The sequence below is a fragment of the Schistosoma mansoni genome, chromosome W (genome assembly GCF_000237925.1).
Source record: "Schistosoma mansoni strain Puerto Rico chromosome W, complete genome".
NCBI lineage: Eukaryota > Metazoa > Platyhelminthes > Trematoda > Strigeidida > Schistosomatidae > Schistosoma > Schistosoma mansoni.
In genome coordinates this window covers 14,231,625-14,255,866 of record NC_031502.1, presented here as the reverse complement: position 1 = coordinate 14,255,866, position 24,242 = coordinate 14,231,625, and the positions used below count along the sequence as shown (strand labels likewise).

At 36.5% G+C, this 24,242-nt stretch overlaps 2 protein-coding genes across 2 annotated transcripts in view; one reads left to right on the top strand and one right to left on the bottom strand.

The window, feature by feature from the left end:
• Positions 1–6,042, top strand: part of Smp_167940 (kinase) — a gene marked incomplete at its 3' end in the record, with an annotated part of 47,469 nt that extends 41,427 nt beyond the window's left edge. Inside the window, 3 exon segments of the mRNA XM_018788651.1 lie at positions 118–278; positions 2,313–2,445; positions 5,953–6,042. Of these exon segments, the coding sequence (XP_018654173.1) occupies positions 118–278; positions 2,313–2,445; positions 5,953–6,042 (384 nt within the window).
• A 12,135-nt stretch (positions 6,043–18,177) lies between these two features.
• On the bottom strand, positions 18,178–21,859 carry Smp_164440 (hypothetical protein; the record flags this gene model as incomplete). The annotated part of the gene is made up of 4 exons (XM_018788650.1): positions 18,178–18,253; positions 18,835–19,127; positions 21,473–21,691; positions 21,737–21,859. The coding sequence occupies 4 exons, from the start codon at positions 21,857–21,859 to the stop codon at positions 18,178–18,180; spliced, it is 711 nt and encodes a 236-aa protein (XP_018654172.1).
• Between the last annotated feature and the right edge of the window lie 2,383 nt (positions 21,860–24,242).

Below are 24,242 nucleotides of genomic sequence, written 5' to 3'. Positions count from 1 at the left end.
GGTTGGATTCTGATAACAATAAATTTGGTACAATATATATTTGGGGAAATAAATAAAGAAACCCTTAATATGAATATATTCTTATACAAAACTCATCCAAATTTCTATGAAAATTAGATTGCAGATAAAAATCGCAGTGATCAGAAAGTATCAAACTGGTTAAGAGCTAAAGTTTTACAAAGAAAAGGTGAAGAGGAAATGAAAAGATATGAAAATGAAGAACAACAATATCTGAATGTTGTGCATTCCAGAGAGGCATGTGAGCAAGCATTTAAACAGTAAGTTGTCACGATTGTTAAGCTATCTAATTTGTAGTGAATTAATGTAACCAATAATCATTTGGATTTTTGAAGTGTTGTTTTCTATGACCTGTTAATTATATCACATGGTTAGATTGCCGAATTAAAACACTGACTCATATGACCCGAATACTTTACCAAATTAATGACGGATTAACCAGTACGAGCAGCCTAGAGTCAACTCTGAGTCCACACTAGCACTTCCGCCTAGACCTGCCTTTTTGAGTCCAGAACACAGTTTCTACTATATGAATCATGCATTTCAGACATATTCAGTGTATGTACAAGCAAATTAGACCGCATCATGCCGTAAAGTAGAAAATAACCATCATACAGGATCAGATCAAAAGTGGTTGTGGAGATACCGTAACTAATAAATTGGGAATAACGTAAGAATAGTAAATCGTATAATAGTAGTCAATAGGTCAAATGGAAGCTTATAATACAAGGGATATAAATATATACGTATAATATACCTAAGTTATCCAGTAAGAACATATATATGGTAACATTTCACAAATAATTCCTAGAAGTTACCCATAATTTAATCTTCACTAGGATATAACATGGAGAAGCTGTAAAGCTGACTGATATTTCCATTAATATAGTTTACAGAAGAAAGTGAACTGTGTCAGTTTAAGGATCAACAAAGTTTGAACTGAAACGAAGACTGTAACTCGTTCAACTTGTTATCGAGGCAATATTACACTTACCATAAGTTTTAGTAGTTAAAGTCAACTGTTTGGTGTGGTATTTAGTAAAGGATTCTAAAGTGAACGATCTAAGTAGAAAAGAGCACTTTCCACTTATTGGTCTAATGCCTATTCTGGATTCTTCTGTAATTCATATTGAGTGACCAATTTGGACTGCAAATTTATATGGTTTAAAGCCTTAGAGAATGAAAAGTACTTCCAATTATGCTCTCTTTTTTAGTGGAAGTTTTTATAGGTTAACCTGTGAAAATACTCTGAATTTCGCTGGTGCGATACAGATGCTGAAATATTTCAATTTCAATTAAAAGATGCTCAATATGAAAATAATACAAAGCTATAGTACATTACCTCGTTCACCAGGTACTCGGCTATGAGCTACATTTCGACTGTGAGAGTTAATGATACTGCCAGCGTGCCAGAACCGAAATAGGCAAGGAGGTTTGAGACTGGGACTGAAAGGTGACTGCCTTAACCACTAGACAGCCGCACAACGAAAGCTATATAGTTCTAATTTTGTTTAGATAGTTTGTTTCCGTAAACCGTTAGTATCACACTTTGACAATGAGCAAGATATCAGTTTACTTTTTAATTCTGAAGAACAGCTTATCATAAATATACTTTTGCTTGATTGAAAGTGTGAACTCTGAGAAATCTGCTCAAAATATTATATCGAACGAGATGACAGGTTAGGATACTTTCTTAATCCACACTATAAAGGAACTATATTCATTTTACCGTCACATGTGTAGTCCAAAGAAAAGTAATGACTCTACAAAGTAACCCTAAGATGAGTGCGCGTTTTATTGCGACATCTGTTCAAATGGGAAAAGTATACACAAGATGACGCTTGCACATAAACTTTCAGAAATTGTTAGAAAGCAGTTCGAATGACTTTCCGCTTCATATAAATGTATTCTTTAAATCCAACCTCAGTATCTAAAGACGTTTCCGTTTTAGGTTACAAAACCAATAAATGTAGTTTAAAATCACGGCTGTGGTTTACACACAAAGATGATGCACTCAGAGAACTAATTGAAATATTGCTAGTCCATAATCATGCCAACTTAGAGCTATATTTTGTAGTGTGGGATATGCATCGTAGAGTTTAACAATACTTGAATGATTTCACTAATAGCCCAATTTGATTGACTTAGCGAACCTTTTATCTAGTTTTAGGTACCATATGGTCAAGGCGATGGAAATCAGTTTTAAATAGGAATTCATTGTCACACAAGACTGAATCACAGAATTCAATTTGATTTAAAATAACACCAAATACTTCACTTTTTACTCTAATCAGGTGGTTGAAAAGAAAAAATCGTGAGGCGAAGGAACAAAAACGGAGGGCGAAAGAGCGGATGAAAATTACACAACGGTTAATGCGAGGTAATCATGATTGGCAACAGTTCATGAAAACCATACAAAAATCCGACGTATTTAAGATTCTACTATGAGCAAAAATACTTATTCAATTACGTATTGCACAATGTCTGCGATTTTGACAAGTCAAAGCGGAAATCATCTTCAAGTTCACTTTTACTGAGTACGCGTTTGAAATGTTAAAAATTAAGATGAGTACTCGATGTATCTTATCGTAACACAAAATATGAAGTACTTTTTTATTATTAGACTCGTCTTATTCCATTATTTACCAAAAGATGTTGCATGCAATACTTTCTATACATGTAAGCCTAGTTAACCTAGTTTACGTAGCAAGCTAAAACGATCCTTTAGGGAAGTCCTATCTCCTGCAATGCCCTCACAAGTGCTAGAGTGTAACGTTTATCTGACCGTCGAAACCGGCTGGTTGACCATCAACAAGTAGGATTTGACACAAATGTGTAGGTATCACATTTGACATACCGAATGTCTCAATAGGGAGATGAAATTAACGATATGACTAGCAAAAAAGGAGAATCAGATGCAGTAAAGAGCTCGAGATGGAAAACATAAAAATGAACAAATAAGACCGAATAATCCAGAGTACAACAACCACAGTTGGTGTAACGTAGAGGGATGGAAGCACAGCTTTATATCCAGACTTAGGGTTTGTCAAAGCTGAGATTAGAAGTACCATAGGAAAGGTCAGGGAGTCGAGATAGCCTTGATAACTACCATTATCTTTTCAGACGATTGGAAGGTGAGAGCCAGATCGAAGAACTTTTCAACAGTATGTATTGTGGTCCTGAAGAATTTAACTATCAGTTTGGGTGCTTACACATAAAGAAATTATTTCTAGGATCAAAGGGTGTCGGGTGACTATTGATTCAAACAAATGGACAATCTTATGGAGTACTACGCAGTTTACAACTAATTTTTGGTCAGTATCACCACCCATTTCACGTCTCTGCCATACTGGTTGACTTCCCTGAACAAAGACTAGTGCACTAACTTTCGTATGTAATGTTGTAGAAACCATTTTTGACTATGGATTGTGCCAAAATCACTTTGCGTTTAACCAAAAAATGTCTAAAACACGTTAGTGTAAACCTCTCAGTGGCACTCATTTTAGCAACCATATTACATTAAACTAACCTAGATACGAAGATAGATGTTACTTAATCGGTAAGCGTAATCAGTTACATAAAGCATAAACTCATAAACCGACTAGTGACGTCTTGTGTTTTGTGGACTCCTTATAACATTACTGCACGTTAAATCATTTTAGTGATTTAAAGTTAAAAAAATTTGCCTTTTTTCACGCAGCGTTATGTCTACTGAACAGAAAAGCATGATTTTCAAAATATGCAGTGTGGTAGTTTTCGATCCCTAGAGATCACTTTAAGCTGACTCTTATTATCAAAGTCAGCAATATCATGAGGCTTAGTTCAGGCGATATAATACAAAGCTGTTAATACTCTAGTTCCAGATTTTAAGCGTCTACAGAAATATCCTGCTGGTTAATTGCCCTGGTAGTTTTGGTCAAAATGTCGTAGCCTATTTTGGTGATGAATACTTCTAGGTTTAGCTAAAGTGAGTAAACTGTAACTACTAAAGATATTTAGTAAGATAAATCTACTTTTGCAAGCTTTTAGGGATGAAAAGGATACTATAAAAGTTGCGGCAAATGGAAAATACCCCAATACACTGATATTAAGTAATTGTCATTCTCGATTTCAAACAGAACTTAGGCGATCTCTAGGACTTTCTGCGGATATGCTAGGTATCGGTTGCCCCTAAAGTATTGACTTCGGCACACTGCATAAAACGTGTGTTCAAATCGCAAATACAGTTACATCGGTTGACTGATCACTGCACAGTAACAAATATCACGTTAATCTAATTCTTCGGCACTGACAAAATTTTATCGATAAATTTGCAATGCAGTTATTAGTCTGGGTGACCTCACTTGTGTGTTCCGTATTAAGATGACTGATGATTAGGGGTCGTCAGAAAGAAATCCTGGATTTAGGTTCCGTGCTAGTAGACACAAGTCACTAAGGTGCATGTACCTCCGATCTTGACGGAACTGATGATCCCCTTAGGTTTCCTCCCGAATACCCCTTAACCACTTAACATCTCAGCATAGTACATGCGAAGTTGACATACTCAAACTAATGCTCGTATGGTAACTTAATCGATAGAATCCAATCAGCACCAAAAGACTAAACTAACTTGGCATTTATCACTGCACAGTGATCAATCAATTATGGGTATATGTCTTATAAGTTTAGTCCCCTTAATCTGTTCTCAAATAGAGGAAATAGTTCTCACTTAATAACGGGCTTACATACGCCTCGCAAAAACATCAGTATGAAACTTCACTCGGGATAATTACGTATAAGGATAGAATAGTGCTATCTAGTTGCCCAGAAATTTCAGAGTGACCAGTGCTGAAATTCAATATACAATGAGTTATAACTGTGAATCGACTGAAATTTCATGCAATAAATTTTAGGTTAGATAAGTTTCTAACGAATGTCAATGGAAGAAAAAATCTCGCACTGAAGACTGAAAAAAATGACGAACTTTTTATACAATTTCCATTTCTTTTTTAGTAAATAGGCTGTACATACTCAACAGAGACGTAATTATCTCTTGAAACGTGTAAGAATAAGATCGATCCAACTATGACATCCTAATGGAGCAAGAAGTTTGTAAAATTCATCTACAACATAAACAGAAATTAGAAATACATCATAGGGTTACGATAAACTGGCTCACAAAAACCTCACAATCAATATAAAATTAGCATATATACAAGTAAGATAGCAAAAGTTAATGACATTACTGTAAGCCTACAGATTTTTTTCCACAAATTTGTAACTGGGTCACATTCTATCGTTATGGTTTACTACCAAAACCTAGCAGAGAAAACGTTTCGATCTGCCAGTATGAAAGAAATTAGGTCGTAATTTTTAATTATGATAAAAAGAAACTTGCGAAAACAAAGGTCTAACCAACAGGTACAAAGTCTTTTGAACAAGATATTATTCTGGTGAAATCCTATATGCATAGTAAAATGACAAATACAAGCAATTACTGGAAGAAAAAGACTTGAATTACTTAGTTAGATTAAATTCTAAAACTTGGTAATATGAAATACCTAAAATTTAAGATTCACAGAACAGATGGAATGTGTCTAACAATGGAATCAAGGACGCGCGTTTCATCCCCCTAATCAAATGTCACTTATTCCATAAAGGACTGAAAGATACCTACTGCATCGAGGCAATCAGTGAAGGATCCACATATGGCAACCAAGACTGATCAGAATCCATCACAAATGAATTTTAGGTTGTATCTTCAATACGTTATGCAAATAGCATTTCGAATAATGTAAGACGATTTTAAAAGATGAATTTTTCAGAGAAATGAATAGACCTATGATTGGAATCTTGTACAAACATGCATTATAATCTATATTTTATAGATATAGAATTTAAAAGTACTTTTGGTGACACAGTATGTTGTTGTTATTTTTTCAACTTGTATATCAGGGATACTGTCTCCGTGGATCTATCACAGATAGGCAACATGAAAGTGGCGATTGTTTGACACTATCTGGAGTAAGCAACTTCTACTGTTAAGCGCTAACTGGCCGTTTCCACGTGAAAGTACTTATGTAACATGGGATGTTTTCTACAAGAAAACAGTCTAGGATCGTGTCCTTCGGTCATCGTTTATATGCAGGCCTTAATTACTAGTATGACTAAAAATTTTAAGATGCGGATGGACGACACTGTTCAGCAAGCAATCGGAAATACATCCACAGGACAATTTCTGAACTAGCACACCAGCGGATACACGTTACCTGCAGGTTTTATTGATTAGTATGTTTTCCTAGCATATGTTGATATAAAATCCGGTGGGTGCTAGGATTAAACGATACGTATGATTTATCATAAAATTTATTTATAAAATTGTTTGAATAGTTATGTATTTTTCACTTGAAGCTCAGCTAGATATTCGCAATCACGCCAAATCCGGCTGGCTCACTCTTCCTAATCCTTAACTTTTAGTCCGTACAACGAAATGTAATCAGTTATGTAAAAGGTGCAGATAGTAACCGTTTTCGTAATTAGCTACTATATATGATAAAAGCATAGTATAATACAACAATATGCTACATGTAGTTTTTCTCGTTATCAAGTTTAATCATGATTAATACTTTAAACAGATATCTCTAAACCGATAACCGAGATAAGTTCTATAAGCGAAGATGGACAATAGTTAGCAGTGGAATCCAGGACGCGCGTTTCGTCTTATTTGGGACTCGTCAGCTGGATGTACCTGCATTCAGAGTTGATGTTCACTCCGTGACAAGTCTCGAATAGGACGAAATGTGCGTCCTAGATTCTACAGCTAGCCATCATCCATTTCTGCTTATAATACTTGTGAATTAAGGCAATATCGAGGCAATCCGCACAGGATGCACATATTCCAATAAGACTGATCGATTGCAGTACTAAACAGCAATGGGAAGATTCAAACAAACAATACAAAACGAGATAAGTTCGTTATAGTGAAAAGAGATTATAAAAGTAACATTATTTAAAATGTTTAAAAAATTACCTGAACTTAAATTGCGTATACGTCCACTAACCCAACAAATTTGCATAAATTCTGCTAATCGAATGATCATTAGCTCTAAAAGGTCGATTTGTTTATCCCCTAACGATTCATGTTTCGGTAGCGAACTAATCATGTTACACTGTTCATGAACTTGAGTAATCATTGATTCTAGATAGTAAAATTCTTTTGTATACTCCATTTTTCGCGAACACGTAAGAAGCCAAGTTGAAAATCCAGACGGTCCGGGAACTCCACTACCATGACGGTGGGAAGAAAGACTGGCAGGTTCTGACAAACACTTATGAGTATGTAATAAAATTAAATATCATTTTATAACACGAAAATAATTTAACTTTTATGTACAACTAACCAAATAAACATGAAAGAAAAGTTGACGAGAAAATACAATATATTCATAAGCATGAAATCTAAAATGAATAAATTTCATGAAACAACAGCAAATTGAAAGTTTGAAAGCCTATTAACTCGGATAAATGTGCAAAATTTAGGAGAAACCACCTAATTATACAAAGTTGTAGTCGTATTGGAGTAATAACAACGTCAGAATAGTTTTCCAAACACTAAACTGATCCCTCCGCGTTGCGAAACTGATGATACATTTAGCACAAAACATAATAGTTTAATAACAAGGACGTATTACAAATCACCAAATAAGATAACTACAAGTTATTAGGAATATCATAAAATCTTCATTTTCATGCTTTTTACTTTGAACTGAGTTCCAAAAGTACACGGTCGTCTGAAAATCCCTATCTTTTTAGTTATTAAGTTTTTTGATACGTTTAATCGTTATGTTTTTCTAAGGTCATGTATAAACGATATATATACAGAATATTGGTACAATATAGAGGCTTTTTTTAAACAAAAAGAATTCACATAAAGGAGGGCTTTCTCTTTTTTGTATTGCTTATATATATATAATTCCTAAAATGGTTCATAAAAAGTGAATAATCCAAGTGTAACAAGATATTAATGGGCCAAACAAAGAGCCTCAAGCGTCATAAGAAACGCTTTTGTTAACTACTTTCTTTATCTAAGCCATTCAGGAAACCTGACGCACAAACGAAAAAGGCCGACAAAAACGTTCTGCATTACCCTCCTGAAACTGTCTAATCTAACCACTCGTCAGTTAAGTCTTACCAATTAACGATGTGATGCGATGTCCAAAGACTAGCCCTAACAATCAGGTAATGATTGATTGGAGGATGAGTGACCTACAAGCTGATTCTCTTCAATCGCCAATGACATTCAACCATGGTTATTTTGTATTCGTATCTTGTATAAAAGCATGTTATTTATTACACGAAGAACCAGTCATCTAGCTAGTGGTCTTGCCTGTAATTTCTAATCATTCAGGGGGCCTAAGTCAATTATACGGCATCGTGAGTAGCCATCACTACCCCACAATATCATTGGGTTCATCTATCGATTACGACAATTGAAAATTTCGTCTGATCAAATCACAGAAAACATCCTTCATAGCACGATGATACGGTGTGAGATGTGTTGTTTATAAAAGGCTCTATTGTCCTTGAGAGTCGAAAATTAAGAGCTCCATGGGAACAGGTCCAATTACATACGAGCTACTTAGATATTCTGAGGTGGTGGTTTTAAAAAGCTTGTTTACGTATGCTTCTAGACGAATTTTTCGAAAGTATTGCATTTTTCTAGTTTTAAATAGCTCACTAAAGACCATAACCGATGCAATGTTGATATGATATGTACTAGATATTATTTCACTTCACATTATATGTCTTGTTCACGTTATCAGTTTGAAAACCTTATAAGTTCTAACTAATAGATAAACTGCAACGGTACTGGGTTCGAGTACTGGACTGGAACTAACTCTGGGATGCAGGTACATCTGGCTGAGAAATTTTAAATAAGACGAAACGCGCGTCCTAGATTCCACTGCTAGCCACATTCTATCTGTTCTACATTAAATAGTAACACATAACCAGTTATAATGTAAAACTCTAAAAAAATATTTGATTTCAATTTAGTGAATAAACTATTAGGTACGAAAAATACCTGCAAAAGTTCATAATGCAGATCCGAAATACAGTTGGATATCAACTTGACACTTTCATCTTGTTTCGATTTGTAAGAGTAACTGAAAGCGAATAGGATAGATTCATAGTTACTATGACAGAGAGACGGAGTCAAAGCGTCACCGAATACACAGAAGAAGTCCGGTATATCAACATAATGGGGACTTCAATGTTTAAAGATTATTAAGGAACAAAACGGTTTATCGATTATTTCATGAAACATAACTAACTTCTGAGGTACATTTAAATTTCCGGTCAACTAACTAGTCACCAGCGGACTAGATAACAAAAACGAAATCACTAAATCAATACGGACCCATCAACGCGTTTCTGAGATGAATGATAACTTTACGTGAGTTATGATGACTAAAGTGGTGGTCTGTGGATGATGCGCTGTAATAGTAACAAATGATTGATTCAGTACTACATAATTTGTACGGTATAGAATAATCAGCATAAAATATTTCGACAATGTTCCATACTCAACATCCACGGCAGAAATATTTACAGTTGGTTATAAAAGTCCTAACAATTACAGGTACATATATTCATGAACGAACGTTGCTGGTTAGGTCAACTCTCTTATTACTTTCATCACAAAGTACTCGCAAGATAATTTTGCAGAGCTTCTGTATATTCCGCCTACATAAACACTAATAAATCTTGAGCCACGTTCTGCCAGAAAATAATAAAACGAGAAATCCGAGTGAAGTTTGTGGGTTTTATTCGGTCGAATAGTACTTGTCAGTTATTTTAAGACTTCGAATGGTCCACCCACCAACCATACAAAAATGTAAAAAGATGCACCACTAAAACTACTGAGAAACATACAGCACAATAGTCAGCAAAGTGGACATGTGTTTTAGTAGAACATGATAGATCATGACAGGAAAAAAGGAGAACAGTGTCTCGAAGTACACAAAATTCAGTTAACCAAGATGTATCGTGACATCCTTCACATATATGACTTGGCTCTCTTCCATAAAAATAAGCATACAGTCTGTTAGTTTCTCAGCGATCATTAGCGAATCTTGGTCAACAAGAAACGTCGACCAAAAAACCGAAGGTGGACGGTTAGTTTTATAGAACCTAGAACATATGCACATCGGCCTTAGTTGTCATTAGCACAGTAAGATGAAATTGTCAGAGCAAATCCCATAGTAGTAGAGGTAGCAATAGTAATAACTGTAATGTAAGATTAAGGATCCAAGAGACAATTCGAAAAGAGAATCAAAATTTGTTAAGTAATAAAGAAAAATTTATGAGGAATTTCGAAACTTAGAATCTAAGGGAAGACAAAGGATGAATCCATCTGTACCTTTAAAAACGATATTAAAACATTTTAATCAGAATCTCTAACCATCACTTACGGAAATCACTCAGACTCAAAACAGTTCGTCTAGACCTAACCACATGGCTTAGACTAGTAGTCAGTGTCTTCATGGACTGATGCAGTGACTTAGTTTGACAGCCCATAGTTTAATTCGAACCCAATCCAATATCAGTCATTACCGCACATCTACTTAATCATTGGATGCAGAGGTTCGTCATCGTGTGTTCGGGTACAGCGGTGATAATTCAATTAGTGTTACTATCTTGAAACATAGACATATTCCACGAATGTTGTCCTAGATAATTCCATGTTGTGCATTACTTTTCGACTCTGGGACTGGTTAGAGAAGGCGAAGAGGTGGTCTGTGTTTGACATGGTGTTGTGGTATGAAAGAAGGCTGCAAAGGAATAGCTTCTGTTGGTCCTTCACGACTCCTTGGCTGGGGTCCGAGAGATGGTGCAACACAGTGGCTAGAGACGTTACCACATATGGCTCAGAATGGAAGCCAGTAGCGTGCCAGCTGTAACCTTCTTTTACTTTCTTCATAAAGAGTGATTATAACTTTCTTAACTGAGAGAGTCCTTCTGGTTGAACATTTCAGTTCCCCCATCATTACTCTTCTCTCTTTCTTTTTTCTTCCTTATGTATACGCATCTTCCCCCTTTCTCCTCCCATTCTCATTATTTTGTGTGGCGCATATGTATCTGGTACCCTTTTGTACCAATATGTATGTGTTTAAATAAATAAATAATAAATAAAGAGTGGTTTTAACTTCCTTAACTGAAAGAGTCTTTCGGTTGTACATTTCAGTCCCTTTTTTCCATCCTTTATCTTCTTGTTTTTATTGCTTTGTGTGGCGCATATATATCTGGTGCCCTTTTGTACCAATATGTATGTGTTTAAATAAATAAATAAATAAATAAATTGGATGGGCGTACGTAATACATATCCTAACTACCTCATACGCAAACATTCACCACCTCGTCAATCGATTTGTCATCCTTACCTAGTTCCTCTGCGTGTAACCTCAGGATTGCGTACTCGGTAGTCTCAAAATATACGAGCATTGCTTCGAAGACACTTATGATCGAATACTAGTAACATACGAATACAATATTTCTTATATTTCAAGCCCTCATTTTATAGCCATAAAGCAGAACGAAGCAAACTAGCGCTCATTTTACTCGTCCTTTAGATGACAGACAGATACCTTGTCTACTTCACAGGTGACGCAAGTTTGCTAAGGTCAACCGAGCTTTCTGAATTCTTGCCAAGATTTCACCAGACACCAACCCATTGGGGTCGATGAGCTCAACTACTTCACTCTCGACCATTAGTTCAGGCGTTGATGCGGATCAGTCTTCAAACAATTCCTCTCTTAGCGGAATAGAAATGCATCCCAAACGTGTTTGAATTGTGGTTAATGAGATCAGAAAACTCCATTTTCTCAGCGTCTTCACCAAACAGAACCATGTCATCTGCGCATTCTAATTTAACAAGAGAATCTCTTATTGGGTTGAGTCTTGATAGGTTAGACGATGAGTGTTAGGATATGTCTGAAAATTGGTCCACTGCTGTCGGCTCCTCAGTTGTGTTTGCTTTCACTGTCCACAACTGCTCAGGATCATAGTGTGGAATTTTAGTCAGTCTACGTTGAAGTTCATTCATCTTAGAAGCTTCATCAGCCCTTCTAACCTTTTAGTTTACGGGCAAGTGAAGGGGATTAAATCTTATAGAACGTATATTGTAAAGACAACAAATACCAAAGTAGAAATTAAGTTAGCAGGTAATAAAAAATACTGCGTTTTCCGATGAAATAGTTTTAAAGGAATCTCAGTCAGTGGGGAAAAAAAGTATTCTTCAGATCTTGGGTGTCCTAATATCTGATGTTCCTCGCCTGATAGAAAAAAGTATTCTTTCCATCCTTACCATATAGCTTTAGCAGAACACAAGGCAAACAATGACCAAAAGTTGCCGTGATGAGAGTCTCCTACATTCCCTAGTAAATAAAAAACCAATTCTAGAAAAGCATTCAAACGAACTAAGAATTGACAAGGTTCTGGTGACCGGGAGATGCCAGAAACCTGCAATGTCACGAATTGAAACCGCTACATACGATATGTGGAAAACCTCCGAAGACATTGGCAGCAAAATAAGTGAATATTTTTGACGTGGCAGTGAGAGAAAAATGTGATTAGTCTTCGAGTGTGGACAAACAGGAAATTAGCCTACCGACTATTAAATATGTGATTTCCTTTCCTCGCATTGATTTCTACTCCGGGTTCACTGAGTATGACTGCTAGTAGCTGTTTTGAATAAAGTATTATCTAGTTTTAGTCGACTTCCCCATTCTTGGCCGTGAATTGTGTATCTGATATAACATGATCTAGTCTATGCATAGCGTATTTATCGGGTATCAAGTCTAGCGGTAGGAAACCCTCGGTTACAAATCTTATTATCGTACTATACGGCAGAGAGCGTGAAGAATATTTTGAACCATCTGTTATATCAAAATTTTACTAAAATGGAATAATGCAGATAAAGTGCAATCACGAGTTACATACATGTCGGTAACAGTCAGTCAGCTACAACATAGAACCAGGCACATATATGCATCGGTCCAAGTTGCCATACCTCATTAGCACAACAAGATGAACACCGAATTCATAGTAGTTAACTTAATAGTGGTAATATATGAACGAAAGACTGTATATAAGGATGTAGTACATGAAGGAAGACAGATATGAAGCAATTTTAATCTAATAGTTTAAGGGAAGACAAAACGTGTATACACCTAAGCCATTGTGATCGATTCTGAGCCATGTCACACAGAGTCTCCAACCATTGGTTACGATAGTCACGTGGACCCCAAACAAGTAGTCTGCATCTACCAATATGGCTCAGACTACCAGTTAGTGACTTCAAGCACTGATGCCATGTTTTGGTTTGGCCGCCCCTGCCTTTCTCCCAACCATCCCCTACACTAGTCAGCATTGCGCGTCGTGGTAATCGGTGTTCAGGCATACGTAACACGTGGCCTAACTATCTCGGTTAATGAAGATTCACAACATCATCAACTGATTTACCACCATTCCCTGATACTCTGTGTCGAATATTTTGGGAGAGATGTTAAAGTAAGGTAGTTAGCGATTGAAGTAGTCTATTTTAATTCAAATCTATTCATACTTATTAATATTAGACTGAAGTTGATACTTTCTACACAAGACGGTGATATCGTCTAATTTCTGTTAAATGATTACAATAATGCCCGATATTTCGTCTCTAAGGTACGAACGGACAAATATTAGGTTATCGGGGTATAAGAAAGCTTTCTTAAAGTTAAAGCACCTGTAAAAGCTGTTCAAAAAGATTACAAGTGAAAGAAACTCGGGAATACTACGTCGTATGACCCACGAGCTACCCATTTAGTGGACGATTGTAATCAACTCACTAAAATCTAGTATATACTACTAAACACTTACGATGCAATTGAAGTGAAATTCGTTGAGAGCTCTTATTTATCTGTTATTCAAAAGAACCATCAGAAGCCATAAGCTGATTCAGAATAAAAATATAATTGGTTTGGTATCTTTTTAAAAGTTTCACTGTAGTTATTAGTTAAGAAGCGGTGGCCTAATGGTTGAGGTGTTCAACTTTTAGCTACTAAGCTCTAGATTTGAACACCGCTCCATCTTTTTCGGTTTGGGCGATCGGATAGCATCACTAGCCCTATTACTTGGAGCGGATCACATACCCAAGTACCTGGTGAGCGAGTTAATTTATGTAGTCGTTAGTTACAGGCAGTATACCACAAAAGGTAACATTGAGAAGGCATGGAAATAAAAATCAATAAATAGTAAATTACCCAATTATATGTCTCAGTGGTTCAAAAATAGTCCACCACATTAGGCAAAGTGGAGGAGGTGGTTGAGACATCAAAATCTGATCAACAGAAAAGCGGGGATGGCTGAGAAACTTATAACGTCTAGCTGTACTTGGCCAATCAATACTGGTCCAGCTGCTGAGAGAATTAGTTCCAGGTTGATGGTGCTTTGAAATCCTCGAAAGTCTTAACCAGTGGGAGATACATAAAATAATCTGCGGCGGAGGAATTTTGGTTGCTTCGTGCGTTACAGGAAAATTGCAAACGGATGATTCTAAAGCGAAACATTTTGGGTGATAGTGTTCAAACTGTTACACGTACATTTTAAAGCAAATATGTTTTAATTCCCATACCAAAATAAATTTATTATTCATTTATGTCACATGACTGGTACTTTTGTATATGCTATCAGTTTATATGTCAATGAGAAGCTTACGCTTGTTGAATCTATTTTTACTTTGGATTGCAAACAACTATTAATGTTTAACTGTAAGACCGTTTTACTCACACATAATTATTCTCCACAACATTCATGGCTTTAAATCTTATTTCCAATAAATTTCTTTAAAGTGGTCACTTTAGAATTACCTGAAAATCATGTGATTCCAGATAAATTTAAATTTATTATCTGGCAATTTGTATCAACCTGATAAAGCCTATAAACTGACAAGTATTCCTTAATAATTTTCAAAATATATTATCCTGATTAGTGTGTATTTAACAACATGACTCCGTCTGCAGCTCTCCAAGCCATACTGCCGGTCCCAAGCCCAGACAAAGGAGGAGGGTTGGCATATGGTCAGCAACCCCATTCCGTAGAACACAACCTTGTTAGAAAAATACTAATCATAAAAAACAATCTAAGCTATTTAAACCCTGCTCTGAGAGTTGAAGGATCTTCGTTTACAAGGATAATTACGCCTCATGATGAAACCCGAAAAATTCATCGTAAGTCAACAAGCTGATGTCCTTTCTAACAACCAGAGCAACAATTAACATAGGTAAATGGAATGTTCGGACAATGTGGTAGACCGGGAGCACCAGTCAAACAGCTGTGAAAATGAGGAGACACAACTTAGAGATGTTCAGAATAAGCGAAACCCATTGGACACAAGCTGGACAGAAAAAAATAACCTTGCTGGATGTGCTGTTGTACTCTGGTCATGAAGAAGAAAATGCTCCGCACACACAAGGAGTTGCACAGATGCTGTCCAAAGAAGTACATAAAGCATTTACCGGATGGGAATCTCATGAATCCAGAATCATCAGCGCATCCTTCGGAACAAAGGAGGGGATTACTAGGAGTGTCATCCAATGCTATGCACCCACCAATGATAGGAACGATGATGATAAAGATCAGATTTATGAGATGCTGCAGTCGACCGTAGAGAAGTGCTCAGAAAAGGATCTGACCATTCTGATGGAAGACCTAGATGCGAAAGTCGGAATGGACAACACCGAATATGAAGATATCAAGGGACGATGTGGACTGAGAGAAAGGAACGAGAACGTTGCGAGATTTGCAAATCTATATGCATTTAACAAAAGGGTTATAGACAGCACAATTTTCCTCCACAAACGCATACACAAAGCTACATGGATCTCACCGGATCATATTACACAGAACCAGATCAATCATATATGCATCAGTAGAAAATTCAGAAGGTCAAAGGAAGACGTAAGAATCAGGAGAGGAGCTGACATAGCTTTCGATCACCACCTGGTAGTTGCCAAGATGAAACTGAAGCTAAAGAATCACTGGACAACTGGAGAAACAGTATTACAAGGGTTCAATACAGCCTTCCTTCGACATACTGAGAAAGTCAACGAATTGAAGATAACTCTCAACAATAGGCTCCAAGCCTTACAAGATCTACTGAAAGAAGAAGAAACCACTATGGAAGACAACTGGAAAGGGATCAAAGAAGTACTAACTTCAACGTGTCAGGAGGTCCTGAACCTCAAGAAGCATCATCATAAAGAATGGGTCTCTACCGAAACCCTGAGCAAGACTCGAGAAAGGAAGAACAAGAAGACAGCAATTAACAAAAACAGAACAAGAACAGAGAAAGTCAAGACACAAACTAAATACACAGAAGTAAACAAGCAAGTGAAGATGAGCATTAGGGTCGGCAAGCAGAAATACGTGAAAGACCTAGAAATGACAGTGTAAAAAGCTGCAAGAGAAGGAAATATGGAACAACTATGACACAACAAAGAAACTGGGAAGGAAATATAGTGAACCAGAGAGACCGGTCAAGGACAAAGGCGTGCCTATCATTGAGATTCAAAAACAGAGAAACAGGTGGGTAGAGCACTTTGAGAAACTCTTGAATAGATCAGTCAAACTGATTCCATCGGACATCAAAACAGTACCTACAGACCTTCATACAGATGTCACTCCACCAACGACCGAATAGATCAGCATGACCAACAGACAAACCGAGAGTGGGAAAAGAGCAGGACCAGACAACATACCAGCTGAAGCACTGAAGTCAGACATAGAAGTAACTGCGAACGTGCTCCACGTTCTATTCAGGAATATTTGGGAGGAAGAACAAGTGTCACCGACAGCCCGAAAAGGAGGATATCTCGTCAAGATAGTAAAGAAAGAAGACCTGAGTAAATTTGAGAACTAACTACAGAGGCATCACACTACTATCCGTACCAAGAATAGTTTACTGCAGAGTGTTGCTGGACCGGATGAAAGATTCAGTAGACGTCCAGTTTCGAGATTAACAAGCTGTATTTCGTAAAGGTTGGTCGTGCACAAAACAAATCGCGACACTACGGACCGTCGTGAAACAATCAATTGAATGGAACTCGTCACTACACATCAATTTCCTTAACTATGAGAAAGCATTTGACAGTGTGGATAGGAGAACCTTGTGGAACATTCTTCCACACTGAAGTACCTGAGAATATCGTCAACATCATACGGAATTCATACGACAGACTATACTGCAAAGTAGTGCATGAAGGACAGTTGACGGACGTATTCCAAGTGAAAGATCAAACAAGGCTGCTCACTCTGCACCTTTCTTTTTCTTCCGGTGGTTGACCGGATGATGAAGACCTCGACATCTGAGGGGAAGCACTGATTGAAACTGATAACTTGAATGAAACTAGACGACTTGGACTTCACAGATGACCTAGTTCTTCTATCCCATACTGTTGTGGGAAAGAATGCTTGGTTGTCTGCTTAATCAGACTTGTAGATAGTCTGACAGGTTTCAAATGATTTATATATTTCCCTATCCTTATTATTTATTTATTATTGATTGAATGTTCATTGTTGTTGGATTGTGTCAGGTTTTGGTGTGGAAATATATTTACGTTCTAGTCAGGCTAATCAGGCGTTCTTGATCTGAGTTGTGTTGAAGTCCTGTAGAATAGACACTGGGAGGGAATCTAGTGTAAAAAAAACCACAGGACGATTATGAGACGTATGCAAGCATCGCGAACCGGGAATGTGAGCGGCTCCGGTTACAGGAAATGTCCTCAGATCAGTTTAAATGTATTATTTGTGTCTGTGGATTACAATCTTCAGTAGATGCAGCTATCAGAACACGGATTTTAGCGAGGATCGAACAAGGTTCCAATATTAGTCTACAATCAGTATTTGAAGAATGTCAAAGAATGGTTAATTTGAAGCATGCCACAAATCTAGTAGAAAGGAACACTGGACATGGGGAAGTTAAAGCTTTGCGGAAATCTTTTGACGGAAATAAGGATTCGTACTCCCAGAGAATCCCAAATCAAATGAAACCCAAAACGTCTTGTTGACGATGTGGTGTCATTCTGCTAATTTTACGCACACTTCTGATACATTATTCAGAGACAGAAACTGCTAGATGATGTCTCAAATGACGAAGTCGAATGTTGCACTTACATCAAAGAGCATTATTACAGTCGGCCTTCGTTTTAAATTCCAAAACCTAATAAAGGATGCATAATGGGATAACACATCAAGGGTTAGGTCTGAGACCACCTTTGTTCCTAAGGGTGCTTAAAAGATATTTCCTATATTTCACGATAATTAGCATATTATTTTAAAATTTCACCAATATTTACCTTCAACGAAGTACCACAGCACTATCTGGTAATTAAAAAGTGCGATAAAGCCATTTACTATAATTACAAATACAATGACTCATTTTCCTAGTTTTTATTCCAACCATAATTTAACGTGTTTCATTTTATGCGTTTATGGTAAATTATAACAAGACACATAAAAATTATATTACACTTGAGTAATTACGTTGAAAGTAATCCTACGTATGTACAAATAGCCTTTGTACTATAATTAACAGTAGCTACTAGGAGGCATATTGCACAACAACCCTAACTTTGAAGTATCGGTGACATAGCTAAATAAGTCATCACAAGTTAACAACATGAGAAAACGAACATCATGAAAAGTCAAAGTATTATCTAGAGAATTACTCTTATTTAGGCAGTATACTAAGTTTGTTAACAATATAAAGAGAAAACAGTAGACTTAACCTTAAAAGCTTACTTACTTAGGGAAGGATGGAACCCATAAACCAAAGTAACTCCAGACAAAAATGCGTCTGCGAATGCAGGTGACACTGATGGGATAGTGTATAATGGGTTGTCTTTGTTTGGATCTCCATTCTGGATCATATCGTTTTTAGACAATATTGGATTCGAAGATAATGGAGACCCCTGTATACTGAGCATATCGGATGTAAGTGCTGTAACGTACTCCTCAATAATTTCATACGAAATGTAAGGTAAATAATTAGCTGACTGTAGTGCTGAGGAAGCACAAAGTTGGCAAACTCGGACCTTATAATTCAAAAAATGTATTGTTACTCATTTTTGAGTATTAGAATGTTGGTCAAATTGGAAAAAATCAAAGATAAACTATTGAACAGAATTCAAGTCTTTTGTAACAGATTAAGTGATAAACAAAATTCACTTAGCCTACTTCGAACCAACTTAACTTTTCAGGTACATACAAACCATACACAGCAAAATCAATTCCTATAACGGGAAAAGTTTAACATTACGGCCATAATAGATAAATTATACTTAAGTACGAATAGAAACTCGAAGAGCTAGAGGGAGATTCTGATTAAACATAATGTTTGCAATGAGGTGTCAGGTGACTGTAGTTCACTTCCCGATCAGTCAAAACGTACAACTTGTATGTAAGTATATCGGTTCAAGTTGTCATACTCCGTTAGCACAGACAGATGTTGTCAGGCCAAATACCAGAATAGTGGAAGTAGTAAAAGCATCAATGATAATGGGAAAGGTCAGGAATCGAAGATACGACTCGAAAAAAAAACAAATTAGCGAAACAAAAACAAAAAAGTTATGAGGTTTAAATCACAGGAGTTGGGGGAAGACAAAGATCAGATGGACATGCTCCATTGCAGACAGTTTTGAGTCCTATCATTCAAAATCTCTAACTACTGCTTACGATAATCACGCAGACTCCAACCAGGCAGTCTGTGCCTATTAAGAAAAGTTCATCAGCTACAACGTAGGACCAGGCACATATATACATAGGTCCAAGTTGCCATACCTCGTTAGCACAGCAAGATGAACACCAAGTTCATAGTAGTTACATCAATGGTAGCAGAAAAAAGATTTCAGACATTAAGAAACGTTAGTTCAATTGTCAGTGACTTCATGGACTGACTGATATAGTAAAGGTGACAAATAGTATAGGTGTATAAATCTGAAAAAGCCGCATCAGATAACGTTTTAAAACGAACATTTGTTTTACAGCGTGGTAAGGACTTACAGGAACAAAGCGGGAATGTCTGGTTTCGGGAAACGCGATTTATCGTTATAAGGCGAACATATTGAATAAAAATAACACTATCAATGATAATTTATTGTTTTCAGAAATGTCTCGTGGTTCCTACTTCATAGTTCGTGAATTCGTTCATTTATTTTAAAAAATAGTTTTACTGTTTAGTATTACTAACGTTGATACCCCTTTTATTCTTATCCTGTCAGACAAAATATGAAAATCTATTTTTGGATTTGACGGTTTTTGTTTGTACTGCTACTGGTTCAGCGATGAAACAAATTACGCCTGATAAGAGACTCCTAAAATTAGTAAAGGTCAAATTACTGTACGTCCTATTACCGAGCTAAGAAGCAGATCAATCCTAAAGCAACGTTTTACGCTCAAATGAAGAGTAAAGCATCTCAGACACTTCGACGTTTTCTATCAAAAGCCTTTTATAAGACCTTTCACTTTATCCTTACCACCGAACAAAACTATGGTATCAGGATACTTCAAGTTGTGTATGGGAAATCAATCTTTGAGAAATCAGACGAAAGAGTGGTTACTTTTAGGAATCTACCAACTCTACAGCTGAATGAAGTAATACTAACCCTGATGATTATTATTCGTAATGTTCCACTTAGATGCTCTGATTGGACCAACTTTGGTGAAGTGGAAAGTAGTTTACGGTCTAAGTGTTGGGGCGATCCTGAAAATTACTCGCAATAGACATGACAAGCTCAAGAAACACTAAGAAGCATTTTATCCAATCAGCGTTTCATTAGAAGTTTTGCTAGTAATATCGCAAAAATGAAAAGTCACATGTAGAGGTTCTGATTGGCTGATTACTACACTGCTACTATGTTTAGTAGTATTCTAGAATTTTCAGGAAGACCCAAGGACTCCTAAAATACTATAAAAACCCTATATTTTCTGTACATAAATGAACCTTCGGAGTAAAGTGCTTCCCGCATATTTTGTGCCTTTTCTTTCGTGTTCAAGTCGCTGTGTAGTTCTAGCTTGGGGGTACAAGACTAGCTTAGGATCCGAATATAGCGTTCAATCAACAAGACTTATCACTAAGTACTACATTAGCACGTCACTTTTAATTCATTTAAAAACTTTAGATTCGACGGAAATATTTTGGTAAGAAGTTACGCAGTGGAAAGTGCCTCTCAAAATTACATAGTCAAATTTAAATACAAGATCCTAATAAGATAAAACAGCTACACAAACATTGTCTCTGGACATTAACTCCATCAAACAACATGAGTATGTTATATGACATACTACTAATTTGTGTATTGGAGATGCTAAAGAGTTACAAAGTTTGTGAGTAAACCCATAAAAATATACAATAAAATTAAAAAACCTCAATTTCACCAACCTTTAGCCACAAAGAAACAATTTCTAGTACTGGGGATAGTCCAAGGCAAATAGCTAACGATGATAATTTTATTAGGAAGTACAAACAGTCAGTGCTAATATCCTTATCAGCAGGAAAGACTTCGAAGAACAAGCGATACTTCATATCCTCTTCGTTTTTCAGCATTACGTACGTAGCTATGGTATCCAAAATTTCGACTTCCTCCAGTGGACTTGGTTTCTAAAATGTGAGTGAATTTAGATCTAATGAGATAATATTGCTCACCTTCCCATCAACTGTAAGTACGCTGTTAGCAGAAAATTTCAAAGTTTCTGAATTAGTATGTTCGTCTCTAAGATATGACTCCAAGGTAACAAGAGACTTTTTGCATGTTTCAGAAGCTGACATTTTACGATCACAAATTTAATGTCTTCGGATTACTCGTTAAGGAATTTGTTAAACTTCTATATTTATTCAACAAATAATAATAGTAGTAACTACTATAGGATATTTATAGCCTTTTGTCACTTAAATACCAAAGTAAACTCTAGCCCTTTATTGCTGTCTAGAGCAAATAAAATATACTTTATTTTTCTCAGTGTATTGAAGCCATCAGTAATGTGGCACTTGTAGTCTGAGGATGCTCTTACTCCAATGTTGAACGATGGCACAAGGAAACAAGGGTGCGATTCATAGGTATTTGTTCAGCAAATTAAGTAAATGATCTTGTGGTCAGAGATGTAGTCTGAAATGAAAAAATGATAACAGGCAGGATACAAACCCCAAAGAGTTTGTTCAGAACTACTTCAATGATGACATTCAGAAGTTGACAAGTTGGAGTCTAGAGTAGGATTACGTTGCGTTGGCAAGTATGCATAGTTGTATGGAGATCTAGGAAACAAAAAAGTGACTCGACAACTCAGTAAGTAAACACGATTTATTTAAAATTAATAATGCAAGCAATCAACGATTGGTAATCCACAAGAATGGATCCGGAGTAAACTTAAAACTGGAACAACTACTTGATATTAATAGGACCCGGTGTATGTTGCAGCACTGCACGACATAACATACCTTGTGGTGGACTATTTAGAAAAGATGATCATATTTTAATCAGTAAAGTACTTCGATTTGATCGTTTCAACACATTTAATTAATTCCTATTTATTTAAAGTATCTTAAACAGTATTGTACTATGAAAAATGCCATTAGAAGTACATACCGAAATAGAATATAGGTTTAAAAGTGAGTTGACAATAAGACTACCTACAAGGATCGTAAAACTCGCGTTAGATATTACAGATAACAGATAATAATGTTAAAAAGCGAATAAAGGTTCAATTGGAACATAGGTATTTGGTCAAACGAACCACTTAAGGATCGTATAAACAGAAGTTATATGACTGTGATATTAGCAATAAATCTTGACCATACTTCGATATCAGAATACCTGTTTTCTCTCCCAATTCAGGATACAACAGAAGACAAATATTGTAAGAAAAATTTACTTCGTAATAAAGAAAGATTAACTGGTATCCGAATTTACTCAATTGGGTACGAATAAACACGTGATTTTCAGTTAGTTTGTCAAACTGAACAAATGTCACATGAATAAAAAGCATACTGAATTAATTTCAACACAATGAATGACAAATGAACGAAAACTATCTTAAGTCAATATGGAGTTTAACGGCTGATTTCTTTTATGTACGCTGTATTTGAGGATTTAGCTTCATCAACAGGGTAAAAGGATTTTATCGGGTTAAAAACTCAAGTGGATGATTGGGGGAAAAATCAAAATATATTTGAGGTCTTCATGCGAACGCAAAGACATCTTGACTGAATCCTACGCCGATGTACGCAGTCAAAGGAGCGAAATGTCCCAGTTAAGTCTTTTAACCAGACCGGACATAGTTATTATTACAAAAATATGGCTCGTGACTGATGTCGATCCTACCCCAAACATCACAGAGTTAATGTGTTAGAATTAGTAAGAACATTAGTCGTAGGTGTGGGACCATAGCCTTGAATATTCGACAACATTTCAGTCAGTCAGCGACAACATAGAACCAGGCACATATATGCATCGGTCCAAGTTGCCATACCTCATTAGCACAACAAGATGAACACCGAATTCATAGTAGTTAACTTAATAGTGGTAATATATGAACGAAAGACTGTATATAAGGATGTAGTACATGAAGGAAGACAGATATGAAGCAATTTTAATCTAATAGTTTAAGGGAAGACAAAACGTGTATACACCTAAGCCATTGTGATCGATTCTGAGCCATGTCACACAGAGTCTCCAACCATTGGTTACGATAGTCACGTGGACCCCAAACAAGTAGTCTGCATCTACCAATATGGCTCAGACTACCAGTTAGTGACTTCAAGCACTGATGCTATGTTTTGGTTTGGCCACCCCTAACTCTCTTCCAACCATCCCCTACACTAGTCAGCATTGCGCGTCGTGGTAATCGGTGTTCAGGCATACGTAACACGTGGCCCAACCATCTCAGTCGATGAAGATTCATAACCTCATCAACTGATTTACCATCATTCCCTAATACCCTGAGTCTAACCTCACTATTACTTACCCGGTTATCCCAGCAGATGCGAGCAATATTTCTAAGGCATCTGTGGTCAAATACTAGTAACCTACGAGTATCTTCTACTCTTAATGGCCATGTTTCGCAGCCGTAAAGTAGAACAGAACGAACTGCTGCGCAGTATACTCGTCCCTTAATTGATAGACGGATATCTCGTCTTCGCCATAGGTGATGTAAGT